This window comes from Phascolarctos cinereus, unplaced genomic scaffold (assembly GCF_003287225.1).
Source record: "Phascolarctos cinereus isolate Bilbo 61053 unplaced genomic scaffold, phaCin_HiC Scaffold_726;HRSCAF=1367, whole genome shotgun sequence".
Classification (NCBI taxonomy): Eukaryota; Metazoa; Chordata; class Mammalia; order Diprotodontia; family Phascolarctidae; genus Phascolarctos; species Phascolarctos cinereus.
This window is the reverse complement of record NW_027556098.1, coordinates 338,166,300-338,183,960: the sequence shown is the minus strand read 5'-3', so window position 1 is coordinate 338,183,960 and position 17,661 is coordinate 338,166,300. Positions and strand designations below refer to the sequence as shown.

At 37.4% G+C, this 17,661-nt stretch overlaps 1 protein-coding gene across 1 annotated transcript in view; it reads right to left on the bottom strand.

Annotated features, from left to right (window-relative positions):
• Positions 1-2,217: 2,217 nt before the first annotated feature.
• The window catches only part of FNDC3A (fibronectin type III domain containing 3A), a 212,585-nt gene continuing 197,141 nt past the window's right edge, over positions 2,218-17,661 (bottom strand). The window contains 3 exon segments of the mRNA XM_020993811.2: positions 2,218-4,678; positions 15,183-15,310; positions 16,986-17,152. Of these exon segments, the coding sequence (XP_020849470.1) occupies positions 4,361-4,678; positions 15,183-15,310; positions 16,986-17,152 (613 nt within the window). The 3' untranslated portion in view covers positions 2,218-4,360.

The following is a 17,661-nucleotide window of genomic DNA, read 5'->3' as shown; positions in this document are numbered from 1 at the left end:
TGGTGGTTAACTAGATATGGAAGGAGTCTCAACAAATAGTGAAACATCATGCTGACCACTATGCTAGGACATCAGTATCCATCTGGATGACAAGTAGGGGGATGATAGTACTGTTAATAAAAATATGAGAGTTCAAAGGTCAGCTGGTTATCAGGCTTATGGAAAGGCAATGAATTTAATAATAATAATAATAGCTGGAATTTATATAGTGCATTATGATTTACAAAGTGCTTTATGTATGTCATCTTTTGGACAGCCTGAGTTTGAGGTAAGAACAGGACATTCAAAGTAAGATGTTTAGTGGAGTGTTGTAGGACTAAAGCTCAAGTACAGAGAGGTCAGAGCAGTGATACAGATTTAAGAATCAAGACAGAGGTGACAGAAATATTTCTCCTTATGTATAAATGAGATCAGCTAAGCATTAAAGCTGTAGTCATTTTTATGGTAGGGCTAAGGAAGGAGGATGATGAAGAGAGGAAAACTTGGAAATATAGAGCAACTTGACGAGGAGGCAGGCCTAGGTAAGACACTGGGCATATGGTGCACTGGAACCAGAGGCACCAAGAGATGGGTAAAAAGTCCCTCAAAAATATTTTTTTCCTTACTTCATAATTTTACTTAAGGTTAGTATCAATTATTTTTTATATATGAGGAAAATAGGAAGTTTCATGTACTGCATAAATCATAACCTCAAGGGTGAACTTAAAAAATTCCTTATCCTAAGGAAAGAATTTATGACCAAAGGAGATGGAGAGCATTATTTTCTATCTTACAATAAATTAAAAAGGTTTTGCACAAACAAAATCAATGCAACCAAGATTAGAAGGGAAGCAGAAAAAATAGGGAAAATTTTTTTACAGCAAATGCCTCTCATAAAGGCCTCATTTCTCAAATATATGGACTGAGTTAAATTATAAGAATACAAGCCAATTCCCAATTGATAAATGGTCAAGATATGAACAGATGGTTTTCAGCAAAGAAATCAAAGGTATCTATAGTCATATGAAAAAATGCTCCAAATCACTATTGATTAGAGTAAAAATTAAAACAACTCTGAGGTACTACTCCACATCTATCAGATTGGCTAATATGACAGAAAAGGAAAATGACAAAATACTGGAGGGGATGTGGGAAAATTAGGGACATTAATGCACTGTTGTGAACTGATCTAATCATTCTGGAGAGTAATTTGGAACTATGCTCAAAGGGCTGTAAAAACTGTGCATACCCTTTGACCCAGGAATAGCACTACTAGGTATGTGCCCCAAGAGATCAAAGAAAAAAGGAAAAGGACCTATATGTAAATAAATATTTATAGCAGCTCTTTTTGTGTGGTGAAGAATTGGAAATTGAGGGGATGCCCATCAGGTGGGGAATGGCTGAACAAGTTGTGGTATGTGAATGTAAAGGAATACTATTGTGCTATAAGAAATGATGAGCAGGATGCTTTCGAAAAACCTGAACTGATGCAAAGTTAAGTTAGCAGAACCAGGAGAACATTGTACACAGAAACAGTAATATTGTATGATGATGACTGTAAATGACTTAGCTATTCTCAGTAATACAATGATCCAAGACAATTCAAAAGGACCCATGATGAAAAATGCTACCCACTTCAGAGAAAGAACTGATGCTGTTTGAATGCAGATCAAAGCATAGTTTTGAACTTTCTTTTTATCTGTTTTCTTTTGTAACATGCCTAACATGAAAATATATTTTGAATGACTGTACATGTATAATCTATATCAAATTGCTTTCCCTCTCAAGGGGGAGAGAGGAAAGGGAGAGAATTTGGAAATCAAAATTTAAAAAAATGTTAAATTGTTTTTACATGTAATTGAGAAAAAATAAAATATTATTTTAAAAAATTCCTTATTCCCAGTTTCAATCTTAAATCTATTGGAGGTTACTACTTATCACGTAAGACCTTTCAAGTCAGTGGTTTTCCTGTTAGACAAAATCAGTGTGATGTGCTTGAGTTCTGGATTTGGAGTCAAGAGGTCATGGATTTAACTCCCAGTTCTGCCATTTATTAGCTATGTAACCTTTTAGGTAAAGTGAGAGGGCTAAGCCTGGATGACTTACCTGTAATCTATGATTGTGTGGTCTGTAAGCACAAGATAAGAAGAATAGATATTTAACTTCTTACTTCTTAAAACTGCAAACCCCAATAAAAAATGTAGGAAAGCTAACAGATGTATATGAATGCAATGAATATTTCCTCAAAAAAGAATGATACAACTTTTATTTTCCACAGATTTTAAAGATACTTTTGCTACATAGTTTATGTATATTTCTATGAGATTATACTTTTCATTTATATGAAGTTCAACATTATACAATTTTACAGTGATATGTTTGGTAGTGTATCTATAACATTTTAAAAAGTTTAGAGGTTTTTTTTTTTGGAATGTACAGTATATGAGGTAAAATTAAGATTACATTAAAAATTGTTTTCTCCTCTGCAGTAATTTGCAGTGAGGCTCAAATGGCAAATACACTATTAAATGACATTTACTATCAAAAATAGGAGTTCATTTGAGTTTTACTATGAAAAACAAGCCACTGTAGCTTGACCACAGTGGCAAATCTTACCATTTTAGACATTCAACCATATAGAAATCTCTGGGGTATTACACTCAACCTCATTTGTACTGCCAAACATGGCACTTTTAATAATAAGTTTCTAGAAAATGTTTGCTATTACTCTGTTTTACGGGAAGGTATCAGCCTATACAGAAGTGTCAGAATGAAAATAAAAATGTAAACATACAGTACATTATAGTGACAAGTCATTCTTACCTTGGAAGGCGAAGTTTATCCATTTCTTTTTTTAAACAAAAGTTAATGTTATTCAACAGCACAGATCATTGGACGTGAAACAAGTACAATACATGCCCATTCTAATAGAGAAATTCTTCAAAGATTTTCAAAGCACAAAACATACATTTCTTTTTTTTTTAAAGACTGACAGAAGTGCTTAATAACCATTAAAATGCTAAACCCAGCAACTAAGTCATTAGTGATTCACTACCCTAAAAAAATCAAATAAATTAAGAAGGCAAATTACAAGTGTTTAACAGATAATATAGATGTGATGAGACAAGAATTTTAGATAGCTTCACTACAAGCTGTATGTTACTGGCAGTCACTGACATCTGAAAAGATGTTCAATGTGATACTTGAAAAATTCAGTCTGATCATCCAAGAACTCACAAACGCAAGCTCACAAAACATTGATGAATTTTGCAACTGCAAAGTGCTCTAATGCAACATTAACCACATGCAATCAACAATTTGGTACAGTCTCCAAACAGACATTAAACATTAGTTTTTTCAAGAAAAGGAAGCAGCTTGAAGTTTTCTGGTGCAAATTACATTTTCACTTCAGATCTGGTGCTCCTAAACAAAGAGATAATGTTTGATTCTAAATGCTGATGGTGATGGCAGTAGTTGTAGGGGAAGCAGCAAAACTTATGGTAATCCTACAAACTTTGTACATCAGAGGGCTGGAGTATATATAGTCATACATACTGGTATGTACATATGCATATATGGTATGTATGTATGTGGAGATAAACTCACATACAAACAACCATAAACTGAAACCAAATTAAATAGATGTGAAGTCCTAAAGTGATCCCAATTACTTTTTAAAAAGTAACCATCTAAAAGCCCTCTCATTTCCATGTTTGCAAGATACTGAAGAGGTACCCTAATGAGTAAACTTGTTTTCAGCAAGATAAACTGCCGGTGCCACCATTTAAGTTTTATAAATATCTGCTTGCAAGAAATAACTCCACATTTATCAAATTAGAAGCTTCCTGTTTTCACACATATTTGTCCATCCAGTTTATTGTTTGCTGCCTGAGAAAGTCCCCTCAATTATTTATCATAATCCCACTTCCCAAATAATTAAGACAAATGAGGAGGTAGAAATACAGCGCGAGATTGCTTTCACAGCATCTGACTAATATTTGATGCAGCATGTGTCAGTGTACCTTTTAAATGCGTGGTCTCATTCTGAATGCTTCACTTGGTAATCTTTTAAAGTAAGAATAGGTGTATCATGGTTACACTCATGCTGACTGGTCAAAATCTCAATTATATTTTTGCCTCATATAAAGTTTGTAGTATAAGAAGGCATGTTCAAAAAATACTTGATATTTCTGTGGCTTGCGTTCTAATAAAGTGCCAGCCTCTATCTAACAATATAAGCATTGTAAGTGGCAAAAATGGTGTGTGCTACAATCCCAACGCCAGTGCTAAATGCCACTGCTCTTGTAAAAGCAAAACAGAAATATTTGTGGAACATGACAAAGGAAAGGTAATGGAAGCATTCTAACAGAAAGTTACATTTTCATTTGATTACAAAGTACTGAATGATAAAGGCAACCAGAATGGAGAACACAGCAAAGATCACAAGGATGACGGCAGCACACTGCTCATCAGTCAGTGTCCGTTGCAGCCTTGTGGTTTCCACAGTGTCTTTGTGAGTGCTGGCTGGAGGTTCAGTCCTCTGAGAGATGAATATTACAGTGGCACTGTAGGGGCCTACGAGGTCCTGATGACCACCTACGGTGTCTTGGCACTGTCGAATGGCACACACACGAAAGCGATATTCACAGTTCTGCTGAAGGCCTGAATACCGGAAGTACCAGTCTGAACCTTTGTAAATCTATTAAAAAAAGAGAGAGACAGAAAGAGAGAGAATCCTTTGTAAATGTGGGGTGGGGAACATGGGGAAAGGATTACAAAATAATTTTTAATACATATATTATGAATGCTACTACATGCCAGAAATATTTTGTTGCTTATCTTTTCAGTATAATTTTGTTAAAAAGAAAGAACCACCAAGTTATTCTCCCAGGCCTTTAACTTGTAGTCTCCTACATACAGGGCTTTGGGAGGAGTACAAAAGAAGAGAACAGTGTCCTACTTTAAGGGAGCCTACTGAAGAGAAAACATTAGAGAGTTATCTCTTTAACAACTAAGTCCCAGCAAAGTGATAAGTAAAATTTTTTGTCAATTATATAATTCTAAATGAATTTTTGGAGCCTTCCTACAGTGGATCCCATAGTAAAGGGACTAACTGTAGCATCTAACTTATGTTATAAATCTTATTTTTACCTGTTAGGCTTATTTAACCAGATACTCAACTTTATATGTAATTTCATGGTAGTTTAAGTATATATAAATGAATGCTAAGGAAATGCTTAGTGAGAAAGTGGTTACAGTGAAGTGGGAGAATCCATAATGAAGGGTTATTCTGGAGGAAGCAAACTATGTGAATGTGCATTTCTGAAAGTGAGAAACAGAGAGGATGCACAAAAAAACTGTCAGGGTTGGAAAACGCATAAGCAAAGGCCTAGATACAGGAAGAAAAATTGTGTGCACAGATGAGAGTAAAGAAATACATCTGGATTTAGTGCAAGGGATAGGATTAGTTAAAAAGGAAGCTTGAAAGATTTGAAGAATGAAGGAAGGGGCATAGCTGATGAGGGCCTTAAACGGTAGGGTGTAGCTTTTAATTTCCTGCCATAAATTAAGAGTCACATCAGCAGAATGATGCAATGAGAACAACATTTAAAGAATACTATTTTGGTAACTGGGTAAAGGTTAAAAGGAAGTTTGGAAATAAAGTAGCCAGCTGGGAAGTTTTTTATGGGCAAACAGAATTAAAAGCCTAACATGGTACATAACGGAAATGGAAGGAACTGTTCATAAAGAAATCATTCTACAGTTTCAGGCCTGGGGAACCAATAAGATTCTGATACCACTGAAAATAATGCACAAAGATGAGGAGGGGAACAATAATAGAAGTTTTCAACACTTTAAGTTTCAACTGTTGGTGGGACATCCAAATACAGCTCTTCTGTGGACAGCTGTGGATTTAGAGAAAATAGTTGATAAGCTGTGATTGGTTTAAAATGGTATATGTGCCTAAGACTAACTCACACACTATAGCAGCTCCTCCAAGCCTTTTCATTCCCTCAAACCTCTCATCTCCTCCTCCCCCCACCCTCTCTGCTGAGAACCCTCATATTTTACAGAAATAATTGAAGCCATTTTCTGTGAACTCCCTCTTCTCCCCTCCTCATCTCAGGCAGATGCCTTCTGCCATTATCTAGTCCTTCACTCATCTCACTCATCTATCTATCTATCTATCTATCTATCTATCTATCTATCTATCTATCTATCTATCTATCTATCTATCTATCTATCTATCACTGACTATATGCCAGGCACTGAGCTAAAGAACTTTACAAATATTATCTCAATTGATCCTCACAACAACCCAGGTAGATAGGTGCTATTATTATCCCCATTTTACAGCTGAGGAAACTAAGGCAGGCAGGGATTAAGTGATCTGTCTAGGGTCACACAGCTAGTAAGTGTCTGAGGCTGGATTTAAACTTGGGACTTCCTGAATCCAGGCCCAGAATTTTGTCCTCTGTGACATCAGCTACCCCATATCTGGCAAGCAGTAAGTGGTCAGATGGCTTCTGCTTAAAGACTGCTAAAGAAGGGAAACCCATGACTTCCCATGGCAACCCATTCCACTTTTGGATAGGTCTGATTGTTAGAAATTTTTGTTTATATCAAGCCTAAATTTGTTTCTTTGCTATGCCTCCCTCAATGCAACTTAAGACTGCATTAGCTTTCTTGACTGCCTGATCACTTGTATTGTATTACTTGTATTGATTTTACAATTCATTAATCTTTAGGTTTTTTTGAATTGTCTAGCTGTATCTCTCCTATATCTTGTATGAGTGTAAGATTTCATTTATCCCTATTAAATTTCATTTTATTAGATTCAGCCCAATGTTCTAGCCTGTCAAAATCTTTATTTTTTTACAGTCTGTCACTCAGTGTTAATTACCTAGCCCTTCTAACTTTGTATGATCTGTAAATCTGATAACCATGCCACTTAAACCTTTATCCAGTTCACTGATAGAAATGTCAGATGGTACAGGGCTAAGCAGAGGTCCCAGGGCATTCCACTTGAGACTTCCTTCATATAACCATGCGCAGTCTTTCAATCAGTTCTGAAACCATCTAACTGTACTATTTTCTAGCTCACTTATCTTCATCTTATCCATAACAACAGCATAAGAAACTTCATCAAATACTTCAACAAAATCTAAAAGTAAATTCTACATCATTTCTCTGATCTATCAGCTTAATAACTCTATCAAAAAAGAAAAGGTTAGCTTGACATGACCTACTTTTGAGGAAATCATGCTGGTGAAACCTTCTCTTCTGAACTTCTCTTACCCATCAGCCCTAACCTCTAGATTTGCATTTCTAACTGCCCACCTCAAACTGGATGTCCTTTAAATAGATAATTTAAATTTAAGATGTCTCAAAGTGAACTCATTATCTTCCCCTCCCAAACTATTCTCTTTCAGACTTCCCCTATTACTGTAAAGGGTACCATCACCCTCCCAGTTACCCAGGCTTGCAACCTAGGTGTCATCTTCAAGGCCCGGTTGATTTTATCTTTGTAACATCTCCTCTCTCCTCTAACACTGCCACCACTCTAGTGTGGGCTCTGATGGCCTCATGAATGGATTGTTACAATAGTCTGATGGTTGTTCTCCCTGTCTCAATCCTCCCCACACTCCAGTCCATCCTCTAATCAATCTTGGTAAAGCACAAATGTGACCATATTCCCCCTCAAGTTCAATAAACTCTAGTGACTCCTATCATCCCCAGGATCAAAAATAAAGTCCTCTGTTTAGCTTTGAAAAACCCTTCACAAGCTGGCTCCTCCCTCCCTTCCCAGTCTTCTTACATCTTACTTCCTCCATGAACTCTACACAGTGACACTAGCTCCCTGCCGTTCCTCAAACATGGCCCTCCACCTCCCAATTCTGAGCATTTTTACCAGATGTTCCCCATGCCTAGAATATCTTTCTTCCGTGCCTCTATCTCCAAGCCTCAGCACAGATTCCACCTTCTGCCATTCCTGGTCCCTTTACTGCTGCTGTTGTCCTCACAAATCACCTCCCATTTTACCCTGTATATAACTTGCATGTTCATAGTTGTTTGTATGTTGCTCCCGCATTAGAATAGGAAATCCTTAAGCAGGTATCATGATTTTTTTTGGGGGGGGGTAGTATCCTTAGTGCTCATCACTGTGCCTAGAACTTAGTAAGTGCTAAATAATTGCTTGTTTGGCTCTTTGTGATTTACCTTTCTACATATTCATCAATTATCTCTTTCATTTTGGAATCTTTTTAGGAATCCAAGTCAATCTCACTCACTTTTCAGACTCTGTTCTTTTCCCTGATTTTCATAAATCAGTCCTGTGGTATCTCACCTCTCTTGTTCACCATCTTTCAAATATCCCTGTCAGTGGCCAGCAATCATAGTTTTTTTTCGGCATTAAAAGATATAGTTCACCTGGGGTTAGGTGACCTAAATTCATTAAGTGTATTCTGTGTTTTTTCTTATTTTTACATAGACACACACTTTGATGAGTAAATAGACACAATTTTATCTATAATTTCATATCTACCTACCTGCCTATCATTCTTGGCAGAGAAAACAAACTAAGTATGAAGTGAACAACCACTGCCTTTTCTTCTACCCTGCTTTTCACTGGTGGAGCTGTCCAGGGTAGGTGTTATGAAAAAACTGGTAACTTTTAGAGAATTTATAAGTTAAGAAATAGAAGAGAAATTGTGAAAAAAGGAATGACTTGGATGTAACTGACTTTGGAGAAAGAGCTGAGGTAGGGCCTGAGTAAACAAAACCATATTCCTCCAGACTGAGCTCCTTTTCTTCCCACCCCTTAATTTGTTATGCTGCATAAACTCTAGCAATTAGAAATTAGTCAGGCTTGGTATTTCTTTTAAAATGCAAATAACTCTGATGGGATAACACATTAGTGTGAACCTATTCAGTCAGCTTTCAGCGATTACCAGAAAACAATTGCAATGAGGGAGTTTAGTTTGGAAGGCTGAGTGGATATAGAAGAAAAGAGGGCTGAGAGAGGGGAAGGAATTGGGGAGACACTGAATACTTTGGGGGAAGGACAACTCTAGATTGTACAGTGAGAGACTCACTATTGTGAACTTGGGGAGAAGATAACAGAAAAGGAAATGCGAAGGTGCCAAAATGTCAAGATGTTCAAGAATTCTGAAATCCTCTTCTCTGACCATATTCTATTGGCTTTTTCACTTCTCCCTTTGCCTTCCCTTACTAAACCCTGCTCTTCACCCACACTATAACCTCCAATCCCAGGATCCCTCAATTCTCTCCCAGGTTATCTCCTTTGTAGTAGTCACTCTGTCTTCCTTTTCCATACTGTTCCCATTAGTGAACTGGTTCAACTCTACACTCTTCTCCTGAGTCCCTTAGCCCCTTATCATTGCTCATTGTGTCCTGCCAAGCCTAAGCCTTGTACCACTCCCCATCATCCAAAACTTTCACTCCTACACATGTGCTGAGAACAAAGGTGGAGAAAATCACAAAAGTGTTCTGAGTCTATTACAAATTTATGTTACACAACCACAACTAAGTCCTCACTGCTGCTAGGCAATCCTACTATTGTTGTGGTTAGTTGTTTCAGTCATGTCCTACTCTTGGTGACCCCCATCAGGGGTTTTCTTGGCAAAGTTAATGGAGTCATTTGCCATTTCCTTCTCCAGCTCATTTTGTAGATGAGGAAACAGAGGCAAATAGCGTTAAGTTTTTTTGCTTAGGTCTCACAGGTAGTAAGTGTTTGAGGCTGAATTTGAACTCAGCTCTTTCTGACTCCAGGCCTAGTGCTCTATCCATTGTGCCACCCAGCTGCCCAATCCAACTATACTTCCCTTATCAAGTCTTTATCCCCTTCTCCACAGCAGCCCTTCCAAATGGCATTCCTTCCTCAAACCTCCTATGGCTTCCCTTTACCTCACTCTTTCAGCTGAGAATCTTGCCTCATATTTTACAGAAAAAAGTGAGGCCATTTGCTGTGAACTCCCTCTTTTCCTCACCTCCTATTACTCTAGTGCCTTCTGTTATCTCTTCCTTCACCCTGTATCACATGATGAGGTGGCCTTACTCCTTACCAAGCCTAATTCCCCTACCTGCTCAAGCAATCCCATTCCATCCCATCTCTTGTCACCCCCACTCTATCACTTACTTACAATTGTTCCCTGTCTACTAGCTGCTTCCCCACTCTCTACAATCATGTCCATGTCTCCTTCATCCTTAAAAATCCCTCAACTGATCTCTCCATCCACACCAAATTTCATTCTGTATCTCTTCTGTCCTTGAAAAGGCAGGTTCTAGATTCCTCCATTTCTCTCTTCTTACTCCCTTTCTTATTCCCTTATAATCTAGCTCCCAGCCTCATCATTCCATGAAAATTTCTCTCTCCAAAGTTACCAATGATCTCTTAATTGCCAAAAGCAATGGCCTTTTTTCTGTCCTCATTTTCCTTGATCTCTCTTTAGCCTCTGATATTCTTGATTACCCTCTCTCTAGGTGTTCACTCTCTCACCGTTCTCCTTTCTGTCTCCTTTGCTGGATTTCCTCCAGATCAAACCCTCTAACTGTAGGTGTCCCTCAGAGCTCTGTTCAGGATCCTCTCCTCTTCTCCCCGTTCTACTTCACTTGGTGATATCAAGAGCTCCCATGGATTTAATTACTATTGCTATGCTGACTGATTCTCAGATCTGGCTTTCCTGTCCCTATCTCTCTGGTGACCTCCAATCCTCACGTTCCAACTTCCTTTCCAACACCTCAAATTGGATGTCCAGTAGACATCTTAAACTCACTATGCCCAAAACTGAACTCAGTATTTTTCCTCTTGCACTGTTTCCCTCACCTACTTTTCCTCTTTCTATAGATGACAACACCTCCCAGTCCCTCAGGCTCACAACCTAGGTTTCATCTTCAACTTTCACTATCTCTACCCCCACCTGTTCACTCCCAGCCAATATCCAATCTGTTGTCAAGGCCTGTTGATTTCACCTTTGCAACATCTCTGGAATATACCCCCTTCTCTCCTCTGATGCCACTACTACTAGTACAGAACTTCATCACCTCACACTTGGAGCCTGCTGGTGGGTCTGCCTGCCTCAAGTCTCTCCCATTCTAAACTACCCTCTCTATTTAGCCACAAAGTGATTTTGCTAAAGTGCACGTCTGATCATGTCACCATCCCGCCACTCTACCACCCACTCGATAAATTCCAGTGGCTTCCTATTGCCTCCAAAATAAAATACAAAATCCTCTGCCTAGCATTCAAAACCCTTCATAACCTAGCCCCTTCTATCTTTACAGTTTTCTCGCATACGACTTCCCATACTCTTCAAAATCCAGTGACGGTGGGTTCTATAAACAAGACACTCCATCTCTCGGGTCTCAGTGTTTTCTCTGGTGTTTCCCCATGTCTGGAATGCTCTCCCATCTCAGCTCTTACAAACCAGATCTAGTTCTGTTATTAATAGAATTCTGAAATTTTATGAGTTAAGTAAATTTATCTGTAGGCTAACCTGGTAACCTAAACACCATTTAAACCCTTTCTATGAAGAAATAATTAGATTAACAAATTAACATTTGGGGGGGAGGACTCAAGGTTTAGGGGACTCCAGGCACGGAAACTACCACTACTGAAGATAAGCAAATATGCAGCAACTTAAAGTCTTAGAGCTGCCTGGGGCATCAAGGAATTATGTGACAGACGCAGGGTTAAAGAGCTAGTATTTATCATAGAGAGATGATTCAAACTAAGACTCTATACACTAAGATTGTCCCCCTGCTGCTCAACAAATAAATCTTTTGAAACATAGTTTCTGTTAAAGTTAAGGAACGTGTGTATAGAATTAGGCATTTTAGAAGCACCTCTGGAACTTTAAAAATCCTAGGAAAATCAGAATTTCAAATGCAGTCTGTCTGCATGTCAAATGATCAGGCTATCTTAAAAAACAGACAAACCCCCAAACCCAAGTTTAATTAGTAGTAGCAAATGCATTGCTGAACTTTACATGGTGTCTTTAGAGGTCTTTATTTAATTTAAAACCATAATAAAATTATATTTTCATCAATATTGATTTTGCTTCCTCCTTGGAAGGAACACACTTATCTGTGAAATACAGTTTAAACCTAATTATCATGTCAATTTGTAGGTAGTTTAATAAGGAAAAAATTACGTGCTAAATTGAATATGTATCTAGGGCAAAATAGGGGCCTTTTGTAATGTGACCTAATAAATTTACATTTCCATATATCATACAATTTAAATATAACAAGAATTATATTTTGGAAAAGAGTAGACAGGTTAAGTAATGTACAAGAGAGAAATAATAGATAAAGTCTTGAAAGAGAAAGTGAGGAGAAGGAAACTACAGCACACACTTAGGCAGGCAGAATAGAGAGGATGAAATTCAATTTTATATCCTAACAATGATGTATTTTTTATTTAAAAAGTCTTACTGGCTCAGATTCTTATAATCTAGCCAATAGGTTGCTAATGTTAAGACTCCTTAAGAGTCTGATCAATATGGTGGATGTTCTAACAAACCCTGAAAGAAGGGCTGGGTCGAATTCTTTCAGGCAGGACCCACACATGGTGACTTTGGGGTCCCAGCATCCCTAAATCTGAACATAACCAGGTTCCCCCTGGGACTCCCCTTTCTCAGTCTCCTTTTGCATATTATCTTCCTCCATTATATTGTAAACTACTGGAAAGCAGTTACTGACTTTTTATTGTTTGTGTCCCTAGTCATCAGGGACATAATAGAGTAGTTGCTGTTCAGTCAGGTCCTAGTCATGTAGACACTTAGATATGTACTGAATTGAATTGAAAATGACATTTTCAATTCACATAAGGGTGCATTTAATTCAACTAACTTGTATTAAGCACCAAGGCATTATGCTAGGTGCTAGGAACAAAAAGACAAAAAATAATACCTGCCCTCAAGGAGCTCGCATTTCAGCAAGATTTGGGGTTAAGTGTAGGTGATGGGGAACTACTTGACATATACACAGAGAAGTAAGCTAAATACATATAAAATAATTCATTGTTTTCTATGCATGGAATGCCCCTCTACCATGTCCTTTTAAAATCCAGTTCAGATATCTTGTCCTCAAAGCTTTCGCTAGTTCCCAGATTAGAAATAACCTTCCTCCCTTGGAACTCACATAGCATTTTTCTTTTTGTAACTCTAATAATTAATGATGGTGATGATGATAGCTAGTATTTATGTAGCACCTACTATGTGCCAGGCAAGATGCTGTGCAAATATTTGATTCTCACAACAACTCTGGGAGGTAGATGCTATTATCCTCATTCTGAGGCAAATAGTTTTAGTTAAGTGACTTGCCCAAGGTCACACATCTACTAAGTCTCTAAGGCTGAATTTTAACTTGTCTTCCTGGCTCCAGGCCCTGTGCTCTATCCACCATGATTATTTATAATTGAGACTAAGCAGACTGAATTCCATAAAGGTAAGGGCTTACTTGTCTCTCCCAACACTTAACACACTGCTCTGAATACTATAAGTACTTAATCAACAAGCATTTACTAAGCTCCACCCATTGCTCTTCCTGGCACTGTGCTAGCCTTAGGGTAGAAAAAAAAAAGTCTTATTGATGATGCCTTTTGTTTTTAACCTCCAGTCATTTTCCTCTTTGCCCTCCTCAGCCCTTGGGAACTCTATGTAGTCATAATGAAAACATTTAAGCATAAATTTCTGATAATGTATTATACCACATTCCATACCTGCAGCTCCTCTGCCCATTTCTCAGCTGAGAGTATGGGTATTGAGAAATTTATAGCAACTATGAAGGTACTGATTTTCAAACACATCCAAAACATATTAAAATAGAAAAGTAATGGAATTAGAGGCTTATTTTGGGTAATGAAATTATCTACCTCTTTAAGATCTTGTATAACTCTAAAATTTTATGATTTAAACATTCTTCTAGTTTCCTAAAAATCATCTAACAGGTAAGTTAAATTTGGGGGAAATAGTATACCTGTTCTGCCTTGTAACTTTTAATTTAAAAAGTGATCCTCCTCCTAGAAATAAACTCATATTGCATCAGCAGTTTTAAAACAATAATCTTGTGATCTCAATTAAGTTTTAGGGAGATCTTTCATCTCAATTTCCTACTTTTCTAATTTTATTTAAAATACTGTTCTCGGTAAAAGGAATTGAACAATATATTTAACGTAACATTAAGTCAGGCATATTTCACACAAATGGATGGAATGCTAGCTAGGCTGAGAATTGGTGAGACCTCGGATCAAATCCCATCCCTGATGCTTACTAATCATGTGACCATAGACAAATCATTTTCTGAATCTCAGGCACCTAAGTCTCTAAGGTTTATCTATTAAATTGCAATTGTTGCAGGTGAAATTTAACAAAAGGGCATGTTTCTCTAAGCAAGATAACATTTATTAACAGTGACACACATAGCTGTCAATTAATGGGTCAATGAGTTGCCTCAGTTTATGCTAGAGATCCTCATTTTTATAAGCACAGAACAAAGAACAGAACAGAAATCACATTATTGATTATGGAATTGGCAACATCATGGGGTTGAGGGATCATGATTGGTTACATTAAAGACAGTGGGCATAGCACACACGTGGTATAAGGAACCACGTCTCTCTAAGAAATGCTTTTGTGAATTTATGGGTCCCAACTGCATCTTGAGGTCACTGATAAGTAGCACCTAGGGATGTAGACTCCCTGGTGCCTGGGCATTAGATAAGACCTTCTTTTTAACTGTCAAGGATGAGGCTAAACATGAGACAAAGTCGCGAGTATGCTTCTCAAGGATAACCCACAAATACCTATGAAGCTAAAATCATATGGGAAAACAACAAATTTTGCAAGTGGTACTGAGATAAGAGTTTTTCTTTAACTAACAGTTGTGGAAAAGCTTAAACCTTTGGCATCTAACTTCAGAGAGGAAGGCTGCACTTTTGAACTCATGCTTCTATACTCAGAGACAGAAGATTAGGTTTATTGCATAGAAAACAGAATATGGTTACAGAATAGAATCAATACAGAGTAAAATAAAATACAAAATACAAGATAAATATTTAATTCTCACACAATTTAGGTAGGTGTAAGGATTTCTCATGCTCATAAAATCAGATCCCTTACATTAGTGAAAAACCTGATTAATTTCACTCAAATACTCTAAAATTTAATTTAAAAAAATACCTGTTTGAAGTCTGAGTCTTTCCCCACCATAACTTGAAGACTGTAAATAATTGGATCACCTTTCATTGGTTGTAAAACCTCCCATGTAATTTCACAGGTGTGATCATTTATTTTGTCTATCCTTGGGGCTAAAGGAAACAAACAATATTATAAATATACATGATCTTTAGCAGCAGCACATAATCAAAGAGCTACTGTACTTTGATTACAAAATTAGTAAAACTTTCAAAAACAAAATTATAGGAAGTCTTAAATATATAGTTATGTTCCTTCATTACCAAGGGTAACCCAAAACAGTAATGTCTCTCCCCAGTGTTTTAGCTTTGTCTTTCCACTTTGCCCTTGTTCCCCTTCTGCCACCTATCTGGCATTAAGGCATACCTAGTCCCCAGTCTCTACCCTCAAGGTTGGCACAGGATAGACTTTGCATAGGAAAGGAGGTATGTGGATGCTTCTTTCTCGCCCATCACTGGAAATGCTGTTTACATTCCCCCAACCTAGTTCTACTTTCCAGCCAACAGACCTACACCTCTGTGACTGAACTCTTATGGATAACCTCAAATGTTTCCTTCTAAAATCTAGCTGAATCAGGTCAAACACAGAAGGCTGGAATTAATTCCTACATGTATTATATTATGCTAACTCAGGGGTGGGGAACCTTCGGCCACAAGTGATCCTCTAGATCCTCATGTGCAGCTCTTTGACTGAATCCAAAAAAGGATCCGTTCTGTGAAGTCTGGATTCAGTCAAAGGGCCACACTTGAGGACCTAGGGGGCCACATGTAGCCTCAGGCTCCCCACCCTTGCGCTAACTGCTTTAGGTAAAACAGGCCATTCTCCAGCCCCATACAACATCTTGTCCCCTTCTCTGTCCAGGTTTTTGCCTGCCTCATTTCATAAGCTTGCAATGTCCTCTTTTCCTGCTTGTTGGAATGCTATCTCCTCTCCAAAAATGCCACCCTGATTAAGTCCATTAGGAAAAGCCTTGTCTCACAGACCTCAGGAAGCACTTTGTTTTCATTATTGGCAAATGCATTTATCATGCAATATTGTGTATCATTATACACAATATAACTATGGTTGTATTTTGTGCTCCCCCTAGACTCAAAGCCCCTATGAGCAAAGTTACCTAAACTCTATATCCCTACCAGAGCCTAACAAAGCAATGTATATACAGAATACACTTAATAAATATTTAATGAATGAATGAATGAATGTGTACTCTTTGGAAGTGTGTGTCTACGTGAATTTAATTGGAAAATATTTACTGAGCAATTCAGACTATTAACATGGCAACTTTTCACGGGGCATAAACACAACCTACCTTAGCTACCGAAATGTGGTCATGAGCTCCTTACTCAAATGTGGTTTATGATGTGGGCAAGAACCAGCAGATACTTTCAGAACTAAATGTACAGACAAAAATCTTATTTTTAACAAGGTCTGCATACTATGTCCCTAATACTTCGCATGTTGTTGGATGACTGTAAAATAACTCCATGAAATACCTCCATTTAATAAAAAGATAATTTACTGCCTAAACAGAAGGTTACATTCAAGCTTTCCCAGGTCAAATTACTTTAATACAATCCCAGGTCAAATTACTTTAATACAATGAAGCACAGTTTTCATATTTTATAACATGAAAAAACACAGTTTTTTTTAGGTGACAAAACTTCTGGAATACAGGCCAGTTAGTATAACTTTTTTAATATTAGTGCTAAAGTTGGGTATTTAGTGGATACTTAACTTTTGATAAATTAATTTTTAATAAAGGAAATAGCATTAGATAGGGTTACTTACCTTTCAAGGCAGCTGGCACAGATTTTGGAGTAGTGAAAGTGTATTTCTGAGAAAGGGGACCTTCCCCAGCTTCATTGCAAGCCTGAATACAGAATTTATAGGATGTTGACTCACTGAGTCTTTGTACTTTATATGTATGACATGGTCCTCTGTATAAGGATATAAACCTAAAGTAGAAATAAACTCATTAAATGAGTTAAAAATATATATTGCCTAGTTTTAAAATTTGTAAATCAGGGCCACAAACAATGATATATACTATGGAAATGCAACAATAGATTAAACTAGAATGGCATGAAAAAGATGTTCAATGAGTAAAAATAATTTTTGAAAGAATCTTAGCATTGCTTTCGTACCAGTAAGCTACAAGTAAGAATCCTTCTCTTCCCCTTCCACTCCCACCTGCACCAACACCCACCACCATCATCAACTTCTCCTCCTTCTTAGAGTGCTTACTATGACTGTTAGTGACAACATATAAAATACAACCTATATCACCCCTGCCATTAAGGAGCTAAAACAGGACCAGAGAGAGAGGCCATATACTTAAATGAAAAACAACAATAAATTAAGTTCCAAGTGAGTAGCAGCAATATGGTTTTGGGTGGTGGTGGTATTTTCTAAGATATCACTGTCCCTGTGAAGAGTGAAGCTGTAGGTCACAAGAGAGAGGAAA